This window comes from Mesitornis unicolor, unplaced genomic scaffold (genome assembly GCF_000695765.1).
Source record: "Mesitornis unicolor isolate BGI_N332 unplaced genomic scaffold, ASM69576v1 scaffold10238, whole genome shotgun sequence".
NCBI classification, from domain to species: domain Eukaryota; kingdom Metazoa; phylum Chordata; class Aves; order Mesitornithiformes; family Mesitornithidae; genus Mesitornis; species Mesitornis unicolor.
The window spans coordinates 83,496-96,951 of NW_010202544.1; the positions used below are offsets into that span (position 1 = coordinate 83,496).

General features: G+C 40.2%; 1 protein-coding gene across 3 annotated transcripts in view; it reads left to right on the forward strand.

Annotated features, from left to right (window-relative positions):
- The window catches only part of KIAA1217 (KIAA1217 ortholog), a 92,390-nt gene that overhangs the window by 58,993 nt on the left and 19,941 nt on the right, over nt 1-13,456 (forward strand). For all 3 annotated transcript variants that reach the window (XM_010190429.1, XM_010190430.1, XM_010190431.1), the window contains 2 exons: nt 1,305-1,465; nt 7,727-7,902. In XM_010190429.1, coding sequence (XP_010188731.1) covers nt 1,305-1,465; nt 7,727-7,902 — 337 coding nt within the window. The remainder of the gene's footprint in view (nt 1-1,304; nt 1,466-7,726; nt 7,903-13,456) is intronic.

Below are 13,456 nucleotides of genomic sequence, written 5' to 3' on the forward strand. Positions count from 1 at the left end.
AAAATGTGTCATGCCCTTTGGTGCACTGAAAGTTTACCTTCAACAGGCAAAGAACAGCTTGCAACACTGGCTTCTGCTTGACTTCACTGATCTTGATAGAATATGTCCTTGTGCGGACAAATGGTAACCAAAGTCCCGGTGCAATTCCATTCATGAGTTATTTTCTATTTACTTAGATTTTTTGTTTTATTCATAAAGCAGGAAAAAAATGAAGTGGGTCATGATATAATGCAATAGTTCAGGGAGTGGCAGCCATCTGAGCCTGAGGGACAAGGTGGATCTGGCACTGTGATCAGATGAGTATGCAGGGCTACACAGTGCTGGACTTAGAAAATGAAGTGTGTCCTACTGACAGTCTGTCATTTTGCCTGTTGGCGGTGGGGAGGTGAAGGGACACAGTAAAAAGAATTTGAAGAATATGGGTGTGTAAGTGCAAATTGCCAGAAGCTGTAACGTGACTATTAGCTGATGAGTTGGAATTCACTTGTGCTCTGTAAATAAAGCTTCTTCCCAGATACTTGAGATTAAAAGAACAAGCTCGATATTATGCTGTGTAGAGGAACAGCATTATTTGACAAAATCTTGTGAGGATGCTGATGGTTATTCTCGGGATGTGGCTCAGCTCACTTCCTTGTGTTGTGCTGTATTCCACTGTAAATACAGTCCTGAATAAACAACAGACTAAGGGGGAGTGGCTGGATGCAACATGGCTGGAAAGCAGTTCTCTCATTTCACTTCTCTTCTCCTGGCTTTATACAGTAGCTGTTGGAGACACCTGATAGAAATAACACAATTGTACTTTCAGCAGCAAAGCAAGATTCTCTATAGAAACGTTTAGCCCAAACATGGCAGTTTGACTGAATCTCTCTCCAGTGATAGTTAACCAGTGAACATGGAGTTCAGGAGTCCTATGAATTTGCATCAGCCTGATCTCATGTGGCTCCTGGAAGAACAATCCTGGAGCTACCTTCAGCACCAATTTGATTTGCTGCTGTTTTGTGTACTCTGCAGTTATAGCTTATTATCCCATCTCCACTACGTGTTATATGAAGATGTCTTGTGGTACTGCAGCGCTCTGATACGGCTGAGGTTCCAGCACAGATACACTCTGATATTGTACAGTCTTCCCTCAAAATATGTTGGATGAGGAGGTGGCGGTGCACTGTTAATACTGAGCATTGGCACCTGTAATTTTATTTTCTTGTCTGTCTGTGTGAAGGGTGTGTGGATTCGGTGGGCAGAGGAAGGATCGTGCGTGCACATTCCCTGCTGCTGAGCTCAACCTGTGCTGCTGCTTATTGCAGGCGCTGCTAACGTATCTGGGGGAAAGAACGCACTGGCAACTGTGGAGTCAGCTGCCATCCATCACCCTGCTGGAGCCCCATCAATGCAAGTCAGCCTGCACAGTATGAAACGCAACGTGTCGGATCTGCGGCTGCAGCTGCATCAGATGAAGCAGCTACAGGTATACCTATCTGGGGAATGCTGGGAAAGTGGGCTGTCAGCAAATGCCTGCCTGCTTTCCTTCCGTCCATCTGTCCTCTCTTTTACTTTTTGTATGTGAGTGATTCTCAGTAGCAGAGTTCTAGCAAAGGGAAGACCCAAGTATTACAGATTTAAAAACATATTTCACTCTTGCATAGTTGTAGAGGTATGAAAATTAGCTCAGTATAACTACTGCAGCTCAGATATTGAGAAATAACTTCATTTCTAGCTTGCTTTGATGACTCTAGATGTTAAGAAGTATTTATATTACAAAAATGCCAAGTCTGTGATTGCAGTTTGGACCCTTCTATGCTATGTGTTGTATAAACATGTTGGAAGAGCCATGTTCCTGCTCCGTACTGTTTACAGCTGAGACAGTTTTTAAGTTCCTGAATAAACGACTTTGTTGTCAGGAAACCCAAATGTAGCTGAGGATCAGTAGATATGCATTAAGCCAGAGTCTGAGTCCTGTATTTACAGAATGCAGAAGAACAGCCAACTTGAGCAGCAATGAAAAAAGATATTTCAGAAGTTGCTGCAAAGATTTGTTTCATCCAACTTAGATTCACATTTTACCAGTACCTTCCTAACACACATCAACACCTCAAAACCTGCAAGAAAAAATAAGAACACGAAGAGTTAACCAAAATGTTCTGTTGACACATACTGTCGTGCTGCAAATGTAAATATATGCCACTCATTTCAGACACTGTGAAAATAAGCATATGCAGCTGTACAGGTCTTCAGCCCTTCACATAATTGGAAACTGAAGAGCACTGTGCATTGTCTCAGAAGATGTAAAGGAAGGTAAAGCCATTTCTTGTAAGACAAAGTGGACAGCAGCAGAAACTTCAATACCCTGTCAGTCCTCCTTGCCTGGAAAGTGACATCACGTGTTTGGTATTGCAGGGCTGCAGCTACTGCTGTTCCAACCAGGGTAGTTTTGAATATGAGAATGTTCCTATGTCAATCTCCTTTGATTTGCTGATTAATTTTAGAACAGAATAATGATAATAGAGATCAGAATTCCAAGCACATTTTGCCTTCACTACCTTAACTAAAGAAAAATGAATTAAGAACTAGTCACAGGACAAGCAAATAGTTGTGTCAGCCAGGTGACCTCTGTCTGTGATACAGCACCCATCTATTTACATTATCAGTTGAGGATGATTATGTTCCTATAGTAAGTTTATCTTTCAGAAGCTGTTCCCAGCAGTGCTGCCTACATGCTGATCATCACGGTCCCCACCTAATTTTATTACTCTGGCTTGGGATCTCTGCCCTGGCACATTGTGTATAAGTGTGTATTCTTCCACATTTGTGCCACAAACCACTGCAGCCCCTCTGTGCTTCTGTAACCTCATGTGCCAAACACAGCTCCTGGCAAACACCTGTGGTCTGGCCACCAGCTGTGCTTAGCAGTGGCCTCACTAAGTGGGATGAGGGTTGCAGCGCTGTGCTGGAGGCAGCAAGTGTGCCATTCTCACAGGGCCTGCTCACCAAGGAGGTGGCATTTCCCCAGCTGCACCTTGTCTCCACAGCCCTGCCCAGGGCAGTAACCTTGCTTTTAATCAGATACAGCATTATGGCACATGAGAGTGAAGAAACTTGTACCATCTGCGCAAATCAGTGCTGCCAAAGAAGTCTTGAGAAGGCAAAAAGGACATATCCCAAGTGTGCTCATTAACTCTGGCTTGCTCCCCTTATTTCAGAAATGTCAGCAAATTTGGTGCATTGTGCCAGTAGGAGGTAGGCAAATTTGTGATAGTTGGATGGAAGAACCGTAGCTCAGGGGAAACTTTGGTATATTGTATATAAATTACATTCATGAGAGTGAGGTTTTTTCATGGCTTTTCTGAATGGGTGGAATGATTTTGAGAAAGAGCTAACAGTTTGTAGGGCAGCAAGTGAAACAGGTAGTGTTTTATACGGAAGAGTGTTGAAATTTCACACTTCTAATGAAAAAATTTTGAACTATGTTCTTTGGAAAATAATTCTAAGTAAAAGAGAAAAGTATTCTTCTGTTCTTCCAGGTTGTTTGCATAATATGTTTGACAGTACTTCATATCTTTCACTTTCAGTGTTTCTCCTGGGTTGGCAGTCAGTTTGTTCCTGTTTGTGTGATTTTTTTAATACAGTGACAGTCTAAAAGAAGCACTTCCAAAGAACTGAAAAAGATGATTGCATAGGCACAAAAGTTGGCAGGATAATTAAGAAACAGAAACAGGACGTAACACTGTATTTAATACTGTCTATGGTTCAATTTTCAATTCATTATATCACTGTAAGTTATTACTCATTTGCTTAATAGAATCAGAGAAACACATGATGGAAAAGACATTCATTCATGTAGCCTTTGTCTGTGCTGGCAAAATCACATAATAGAATAATAGAATTGTTTAGGTTGGAAAAGACCTTTAAGATCATCAAGTCCAACTCTGCTCCATGTTTTAAAAATCCTCTTTTTAAAACATACCCAGCAGCAATTGTTCCAGATATATTGATTCACACACCAGTAAAATGTATACTTTACCAGATTCAACTAAAAAGTTAAGACTCTTTCAGGCTGTGGTTGGATTTTAACCAGAGATTCTTGAAATAATAAAGACATTTGCATCATGGCTGTTGCTAGAGGTTAGATACACTTCTTACTACTCCACTAGCATCTTCTTTAAGTGCTCTGATTTTCAGATGTACTCAAGAAAGACTAATTTCTTGATGCTATGGAATTTTCCTCATTGCCAGAGATAGACCAGTCTGTGTCCTGGATGCATTTATTGTTGGTAAGACTGGAGCCCATGATGAGATCAGTGGGGTTGTTCATTCTGCACTTCCAGGTAGTAAGAACTCTTAGTGGCAATCCTGTACTAAGCCTTAGAGTATGTTTTCATGATATGTATAATTAGCTTATTGGTACATTGGATTTTCGTTGTCTATTCTTTCTTTAATTGAACACATTTTAAGAGGAAGCAGTTAGAAGTGATTAAGGTTCAGTGTTAGGAATGTGTTTGTGTGCATGCTTTTCTTTCAGTCAGTGTATTATTTGCAGGGAAATGAATGCTGCAGAAAGGATAGAAAATGTTGTAATACCGTCATAAATGGTGTATGATATGTACAGTAACAAACTTTATGAATCAGATAACTGGATTCTACAAAGATCCTGAGCTGCAGGCAGTCAGTCCCTGTTTGTGGCTCTGCCCTGTAGTGTGTGGGGAGGTGGGTGGCCCAGAAGCTGCTCCCTGGGAGGCTCCCACTGTACAGGACATGCTTGTCTCCTAATGAGAAGCAGGACTATGAACTGATACTTGGTTTTCCAGTTACCTGTCTCACAGATAATAGTTGGTTCAAAGTGAACTAAACTGGTTACCAGATTATTCCTGAACCAATAATGGCTGGAGCAGTACCCAAAGAAGAGGGACAAGGCTGGTGTCTGGAGAGTTTGGTGAGCCTGGGAGTGAGAACCAAGGGTAATGAATGTAGGAGAGGTTGCTAGAATTCTTAAAAAACATGTTAAAATTTCTTACTATTTGATCGCTGCTTGGAGTTGTAAGTCCAGTTAACTCAAATTAGCAAGAAATTGCCATTGGGACACTTGAACATTGTTTTAACAAAGTTTCTTTTCAAATATGAATGTCTGAGATTGTTTATTTGCCTTGTTTTCAAACTAAGTACAAAATGTTCTGCTCTGTGAAACCAGAATAACTCTGACAGATCCATAAAACATCTTCCACCTGAGGTGATGGAGTATCTGGTAGAGGTGGTCTGAGGGACAAATGGGATGTGCACTTAGCCAGGGAGGCTCAGATCTGATACCTACTGGCAGAAGAAAGCCAAGAATCAAGTTTGGTTCCAGAACATGGAGTAAATGTGCTGTAGTAACCAGAGGCTGCCTCCTCCTCACCCATAGCTCTTCCCCTCTGCTCCTGCTTGCCCTGCTTCATGTTGTCCTCTGGCTGTGACTCCACCCTCCTTAAGCCCACAATTACTTCTGTTCCCTGGTTCCTTCTCTTCATTCCCTGCACCCATCCGTACCTCTCTCTTCTCACCTTCCGTCCCTGTTCCCCAATCATGAACAAACCCACGTTCTCCAGAACTAGCCAAGTGTTGCATGGATTTTCATAGACATGGAAAAAACATCACTTTGATACCAAGATGAGTCATTTCCAAGACTTAAAGAGCTTACTCCAAACACTGAGGTTTGGGCGTCCTCAACATACAAGCATTTTGAAATACTACTGAGTTGTATTTTTATTCCCTAATCTTGTTATGAGAAATTGATGAACTTTTATGACTGAAACTTCCTAATACTGATCAAGCACTGCATAAATGGAAGTGACAAGCACCTTAGCTGTAGGTGTCACTACAATAAATACAGATCTCCTACATACCCCTATAGTAGGAAAAAAAAGTATCTGCCATTGCACAACCTCACACACACGCTCAATTTTGGTATTACTGGGAGTCACTGTTACCAGCTGAGGGACATACAGGGCTTAAATTCTGGACACTTGAGACTTAAGCCTGACTCTGTTACTGGCCTTCTCATTGACCTTGGATCAGTTATTTCACATTTCCCAAGTCATTTCCCTGTGTCAAATTTCTCCACTTTTTAAAGAGCTGTGAACAAACTGTGTGACAGAAGTGTTACATGCTCATTCACTTATTTGTTCATTCATTTATGTTTTTCTTCTTGAAAATATGGCAGTGAAAGAGATGTGTGTCTCCAATAGCTGTCCTGGCCTCGCTGTAAGAAGTTTTAATTTATCAAACCCAAACATTAATCCCGTAGTGGGGGAAAATACACATATGCACTGTCTTCAAAAGAATCCGTTCTGGTATAAAGCAGCTGACAATGTTTATAAATCTGTGCTGTTTCAAATGTTTTCCAGCTTCATTTTATTCCCCTAACTGCTAACACTTATCTTCAGCTGAGTTTTGAGCTAACACCTTCTGCTTGACACAGCTCAGACCCCCCCTGTGCACTTTCAGTGAAGTGTTGTCCTCCCTCTCATCACAGTTGTGTCGCTGGAGGAGGCAGAGTCAGGCACAAGGACTGAAGAGTGAGGAAGGCAGAACTGAGTTTTTTCCTCTAATTCCTGTACTGATTGGAAAGAATGACCTGGGCAAAGGCTTTTTTTCTCTGATTCCCATGAATTCTGTTAAATCAACTTGAAGTCTTTTTGCCTTATACTGTCTTGTTGGTAAACGTTTTTTGTGACTCTTCCTATTAGGCAGTGGTTTTACTTTGTATGTTAAATGTAATTTGGCTGTTAAGCCTGGATGTTCAGAAGATAGCTGGTGGTTCAATCACGATTTTTAAAACTGAAACTTGGTCTCCCAAGTGACCCAGGTGTTTTTTAAAATCTTTCAGTATGACATGGCTGCTAGGCTAACAGAGTTGTGTTCATGTTACCTATGCCCCAAAGCTGTGACTAGATGGAGCCCTGCTTATCACTTTGAATCTTGTGATTTGTATAAGTGACTTAAATAGGTTTGGTTTGTGAGAGTGTGGGACATACAGTCTAGTTTGCTTTCTTAGCTGTGTTTTGCTCTGCAAACTTAATCAGGAAATAAATGCTTTAGGTACTTTAAGGCTAAGATAAGAAAGAAGGTATGAATTTTACAGTTCTCTGAAAATTAGTATATTTTAAAGGGTTCTTTTTTGGTGGATGAAGGAGGTGTTATGTACTGCAGATGAGCTGCATGTCTGTCACCAGATTACACTGGATGGCACAATCTGTCACTTGAGAGACTGAATAATCCCATTCTGAGAGCAGCAGTGTGTTCCAGCCTTGTCATTAATGTGTGGGATTATCCACCAGGCACGTAAGGGCAGTGCAACACACAAGCTTACGAGATATGCAAGAAGTGGAGTCAAGCTTCTGGCATTCTCGTGAGGCATGATTAATTCTTGGTTCATGCTGGACTGAGCAGAACAAAGGCACCAAAATCCTTTGCAGAAGTTATGCACTGATCCCAACATCTTTTTTTCATCAGCTTGCAACTGGTAGTTAGTTATATACACTGGAAGTTAATCAGATTTAGATTTTTCTCACCCCCAACACTTCCTACCAAAATAATGTTTATAGGGAAAGTTAAAGAAGGAAAAAAGAAGGTAGAAACTCACTCTCGCTGTAAGGCTGTGTATATCCCAACCTATTTCTGAGCTCTACAATGTATTCTGTTGCCAGGGATGTCAGTCAAGCAGGAAAAATTGAAGTTGATTTCTTTTGTGAAACAGCTGCAGAACCAGGAGATGCTGAGGGCAATGGTGAAGAAAGCAGAGCTGGAAATCGATGGCAAAATGATTGAAACAGTGAAGAGGCTTGAAGATCCTGTGCAGCGACAGCGCAACCTGGTGGAACAAGAAAGGCAGAAATACCTCAATGAGGAAGAAAAGATTGTGAAGAAGTTATGGTGGGTTGAAAAACCTCTTACAATTTCTTGCTTTTGCCTGGCTTTTTCTTCCATAAAGTAGCGGCTTTCACCACTGCGGAACTTCAGTGAAGCTGCACTTGTGTTCGCTGTTTTAGGTATGTTTCCTTGTACTCATGTTGGCTGTAAAACCGTGTCTGTGTTGTACAAACCCCTGGTCCTGACTGGGAGTCCTTCTTAGCACAGCCCACTGGGCAAGTCTCACCAGTACAAGGAGTTTCAACCTCTTCAGAAGTCCCTGTAAAGGGACAGATGACTATAACGAATGTGACCATCTCCTTCTTCTGAAAGCCTCCCCCAATCCTAGTTCTCACATTCAGCTTGACATATTACATTTTAGGAAAGGAGGAAGCAATTTCCTCAAGAACAAATGAATGCAAAGAAAGGTAATGCATTTGGCTTTAAGTATGAAAATCAGGTTTCAATAGTAAGTTCTCTGGCTATTATGTGGGAGATGTGCAGAAAGCTCATAAATTAGAGATTGAAGTTTAATTGTAATTAGCAATGCCAGTCTCCATCTAAAAGTTTCTTACTGGGATTTCCTTACACTAAACTGCAGTGAAAAAATACTTTGCTTTTTGTTGTTGTGTAAAGGCTTTTTGTAAGTCTTTATTTCCCCAAAACTTCAGCGTACCAAGACTGGTGGGTTCCAGTTGTTTGTTTTAGTCCATGTTCAGAGTCAGCAGAAGGCAAGAAGAAGCTGAAATCAATAAACAATTTAACTTGTTCTAACAGTCACATTTGTAAGATGCTATATAACTAATTATTTCTCATTACTGCATTTAGTTCCCACCTGAAGTATTACTCCATAATAGAAAGAAACCTTACAGCCAGTTTGCCATTGGAAGGGATGATTGAAGAGCCATAGGAGTGCAGTTATTGACGGCTAAGGAGAGTAAATCTTTCCTCTTGATCAATGTGTTGTCAGTTGCATAAGACTTACAAGAAAAATGGTGCATCTGTAAAGACAATGTAGAATATTACTAAGGGAGTGTGTTTTCTTGTGAAGAAAAGTTGAATGTATAGTAATAGTCCATGCTGGTATATATAATCCTCTCAGCTGGTTTGTAGTCTTAAATAACATTGTGTTGTAGTCTTAAGTAATTACTTTCCTGTTCATCACTTTATTCCTGTGTACCTCATTGCCTACTTTCTAGATTGTTTGTTCTCTGTGGAAAGAACAATTTGTGTGATGGCTGTTGATCTCATTGCCTCATAAAATAGATACCGAGTGAGATCAAGTGCAAATGGCATTAGTTGTTACGGCTGTTTGTTTAGGATATTACTTTGATTGCAATGTGGTTCTGTTTTATCAGTGTTTGGAATTTTTTCTGTTCGCAGTTTCTGCTACTTCATTGGTTAGTGTTACAGGAAAGTGCCTTACTTAGATAATTCATACACTATAAATGTTAATTCAGCCCTTTTAGAGACATGGTCAAAACAAACGTCACATCGCAATTATTTTTCATCAGCTGTGTCCAGTGAGATTTCTTTGTCATGTATTTGCATGTTTGCAGGATCAGAGCCCAAAAGTAAAAGCACACAGCAGTGCTTTAAGTTCAACAGCTGATGGCTGTTAATGATGAAGAGCATACATCACAAAATTACACATCAAATGTCACTGGAAGTACTCAGAAAAGGTTAACATTCTATATAGGCACTTTCAATTAACCTGATCCCAGTGCAGATGTATAAACAAATGCAAAGCAACAGGGCAAAAAAAATTACCATGTCTTAGTCTTTCAACTGTTGCCCTCTTGACCTTTCCTGAGTCGTAGGACTAAATCAGTTGACTGGCTTTATGCAAGACAGGGAGCTTAAGAATTTCTGCAGTACTTTCAAATGTGTATTTAGTACTCTGAAGTGGTAAATCTCAGCTTGAAAAGCTCTCCTTTCTGCAGTTCTGAAGATTATCACTGAGAAATAATTAAATACAAATATCGGCAGTTTTATATTTTAAACAGCAGATATGTCAGTGTACATTTCAGAGCAAGTTCTGTCTTGAGCAGCTATTCATGATGGTGCCTACAGAAGCGTGCCCATGTGTGCCACAGCTGTAGCAAGGTTACAGTTCAAAGATACCTAGTGAAATCTAAGGACCACTGTTAAACATACTGTTTATGCACACTTGTTACAGTGAAATGCACACTCAGAATTAACTGGCTAGGTCTTTTGATTCAATATTAGAAATCTCATGTATGACACTTTTTGAGTAGTAGATACTAGCTTTAAAATTTACCAGACCAAGGACAAATTATGATGACATCACACACTGACTGATGAAGTATTTATGTTGTGAGGAGCATGTTACAGGAATGACTACTATATGCTGTAGATTATTGTAAGCACTTTAATAGAGGGTTTTTTATAAGCACAGTATTTAAATTATTGCCACAGCCAATCTGTCTATTTAGATATTATCTATAGTAATTTACAATTCATGTTTTTCTTAGGAAAATTATCTGACTTTTTTATAAGAGTAACCTTGCTCAGTAAAAACAAAACTCCACTTATTGGTCTTGGAGAACCACTAGTAGCAGATACTTGGGAGAGGATATGAGAACATGGCAAAATGCTCATAGTGCATCTCCTTGCTTTTAATGACTTGTAGCTCAGGGGTTTTCCAAGTCAGAGGTGGTATCTTCATATGGAAAAGCTCTGCATGGATTGTTTCCTTTTTGTGAACTTATGCATTTTTAAAAATTTATGTAAACTTTGTTGTGTGCAGCAGCCAGACACGATGAATTCTACAGAGTAATTTTTTTGGGGTAGAAAGGACCTCTTTTTGTTTGTTTTTTAATCTTTCATCTGTCAATCAATCCCCAGACTCTTAAATTATACATAGCAGAATATTTACCTGTGCCATGTTAAGTCATGATGTTACAGACACTCCCCCACTCCCTTTCCTGATCCAGCCTTTTCCAGTCTGAAGAGTCCTGGTCTGCATAGTTACTCCTCTTACAGGAGTCTTTCCATACATTTTGTCATCCTCTTGCCTTTCTCTGTGTGCTTTTTAACTCAAATATATATCTGTGACATGGGGATAGCAAGAGAGGAGAGCCCTGCAACAGCTGTATCAGATGTGGGCACACTTGGTGATGGCATCCCTGTCTTCATATTCCACATGAGCTTCCCATTACAAATCCTATGTCTCACTCACAATGGATGATTATCAGTTCAATGTTTATTACTGTGTATAAAAACTTAGGGTTTGGGAAGGTGGTTGGGTTTATGTGGGATTGGTTTTGGTTTTATTTCTCCTCTTCTCATGAGCATTACTTTACATTTATTAGGAGTTAATTTAACCTTTGGGTTTTTTCCTGGTCAGCTAGTACCACGTGGTCCATCTGGAGCCCCCTGCAGTCACCCTTCATTTTCATTCCCCTAAATAATTTAATATATTTTTGAGACTTTTTTTACTATTCTATTCATCCTTTTTTCTAAATAATTTATAATATGTTAAAAAGCACCAGCACTAGCACGGATCCTTGTGGAACCCACCAGCAAACTACATTCATTGAGTAAGCTGTTCATTAATCCCTTCCCTTTACTTTCAGTGCTTTATCCATGAGAGAATTTCCTCCCTTGTCCCATGGCAACTTTGCTTTCTTAAAGGCTTTTTCTCAAACACCTTGCTGAAAGCCTTTTGGGATATAGCCTGTGCCCATGCTTTTGTTGTTTCCTTGTGGATTTTTGAGACTTACCTTCTTTTTACACAAATCACATTAACTCCTCCCTAATACAGCATTGGTCCACTAATTCTTTATTGTTTATTCGTTATTTTGATATCTATCAATTACGCCATTCTGGGTGTCCGTCTCACCAGAGTACAGTTCCCTGGATAGCCCCATCACCTTTCAAAAAAATTTATTTGTATCATGTATGACACTTTCCACTACTCTGGTGCCAAAGCAATTTTAATCCAGATTTTAAATGCTTAGCCTTAATAGTTCAACTGTTTCACCCTTGAGTTGCTGTTGAACTCCAGGGCAAATACCATCTGGCCTGGGTGATTTGTTACTATTAATTTTGTCAGTTTGTTTTGTAACGTGTTCTACTGATACTGCAGTCTGAGACAGATCTTCTGATGCTTTTTTGACCAAAGAAAGATCTCAGTATAAGGGTTTGCCTTGGCTCCTCTATGTAAAACAGATGCAGAAAAATAATTTCTCTTCTATTAGCCTTCTGAAACTGCATTAATGTGAGTGTCTTGTTAATTAGGTTTGCTCTGTCCAATCTATAAAGCCAAATTGTTTCTCCAGTTACAGGACAGAAATGCTGGAGACTGCTGGATCTGTTTCAGACTTTGGCTCCTGAGGGCTGAAGTTTCTTAAGTTTCTTTACCCTTGCAGTTAGTAACATGAGACAGTGTAATATGGCATCCCCTGAGTAATTTAAGATTCGGTTGTCTTGTCTGATAGTATCACTGTGTGAAATCAAAGGGGTTTATGATGACCCTTCCATCTCTGCTCAAAGAACGTAAGAGAAAGCAAGCCACTGTCAGCTACTGAGAAGTCTTTCCTTTATCCCTTCATTTCCAACAATCATAAACCTACCGAAACACTGTGACACTGTTCTGTGTTTGTTCCTTTCTCTTCTTTCCACCCATGAACAAATTTAAGCTTCTGCCCTTGTCTTTGTTGTTTTCTGGTGGATGCAAATATCTGAGAAGCTGCTTTTCCAGTACTGATCTACAAAAGAGAAGGGGTTACCCTGTGATTCCCAAAGTAGCACTGCCTAGCCCTGAGTGCTGGTGTCAGGGCTTTCGTGATAAGGGAGGATGCAGGACTGTAGAGCACCATTCTGGAGAGCAGAAACCTTTGCATTGCAGTGAGTGGCAGAAAAATGAATTCTTTTTCCAGCTCCTTCTTAGACTGTATCTGTGCTGCATCTGTGCCCTTTACTGCTAAGGGAGACACAGGACAGCAGATATCTGCATTACCGGAGCCTCTTACACTGGAAAAATATCCCAAGAAATGTTCCTTTGCTGCCATCGTGTGGTGCATTGGATTGCTTCCTGCAAATATGCTTGTGCTACTGGAGATTGTCTTTCTCGAGGCAGAGTCTTTGGAAGAAATGGTCTTAAAATGGGAAGAGGATTATTTGCCTCCACTTTTTTGTGATCTGTTCAGAAGCAGCTTGTGATTCTTAACTCAGAATTGTTTTATAGTTTATAAAGTTCTTGTGATTGAAATGAACTCTTCGCTGTGTGCACTTGATGTTCAGATCCTGACACTATTTCTCTGTATATCATAAATACTATTGTATTACCATGTATTGTTCTCTGTGACTGCATTTACACTTTAAATTGGCATCAGTACAGAATGGGGCTGCAATGGATTTTCTCCTTTTTATCCTGTTACTCGCCACCTACTCCTCTCTTTTCCTCCTCATGTCACCTATCCACAGAGATGGATCTAGGAACTGCCCTGGCTGAAAATAAGTACTTTTCTGCTGGATTTGTGTGGCAGTGCTGACACAAGGAAAATGTGTGGAAATGCAGGACCTGTAGTTGGTGCAGGAGGCAGTCTTTCCC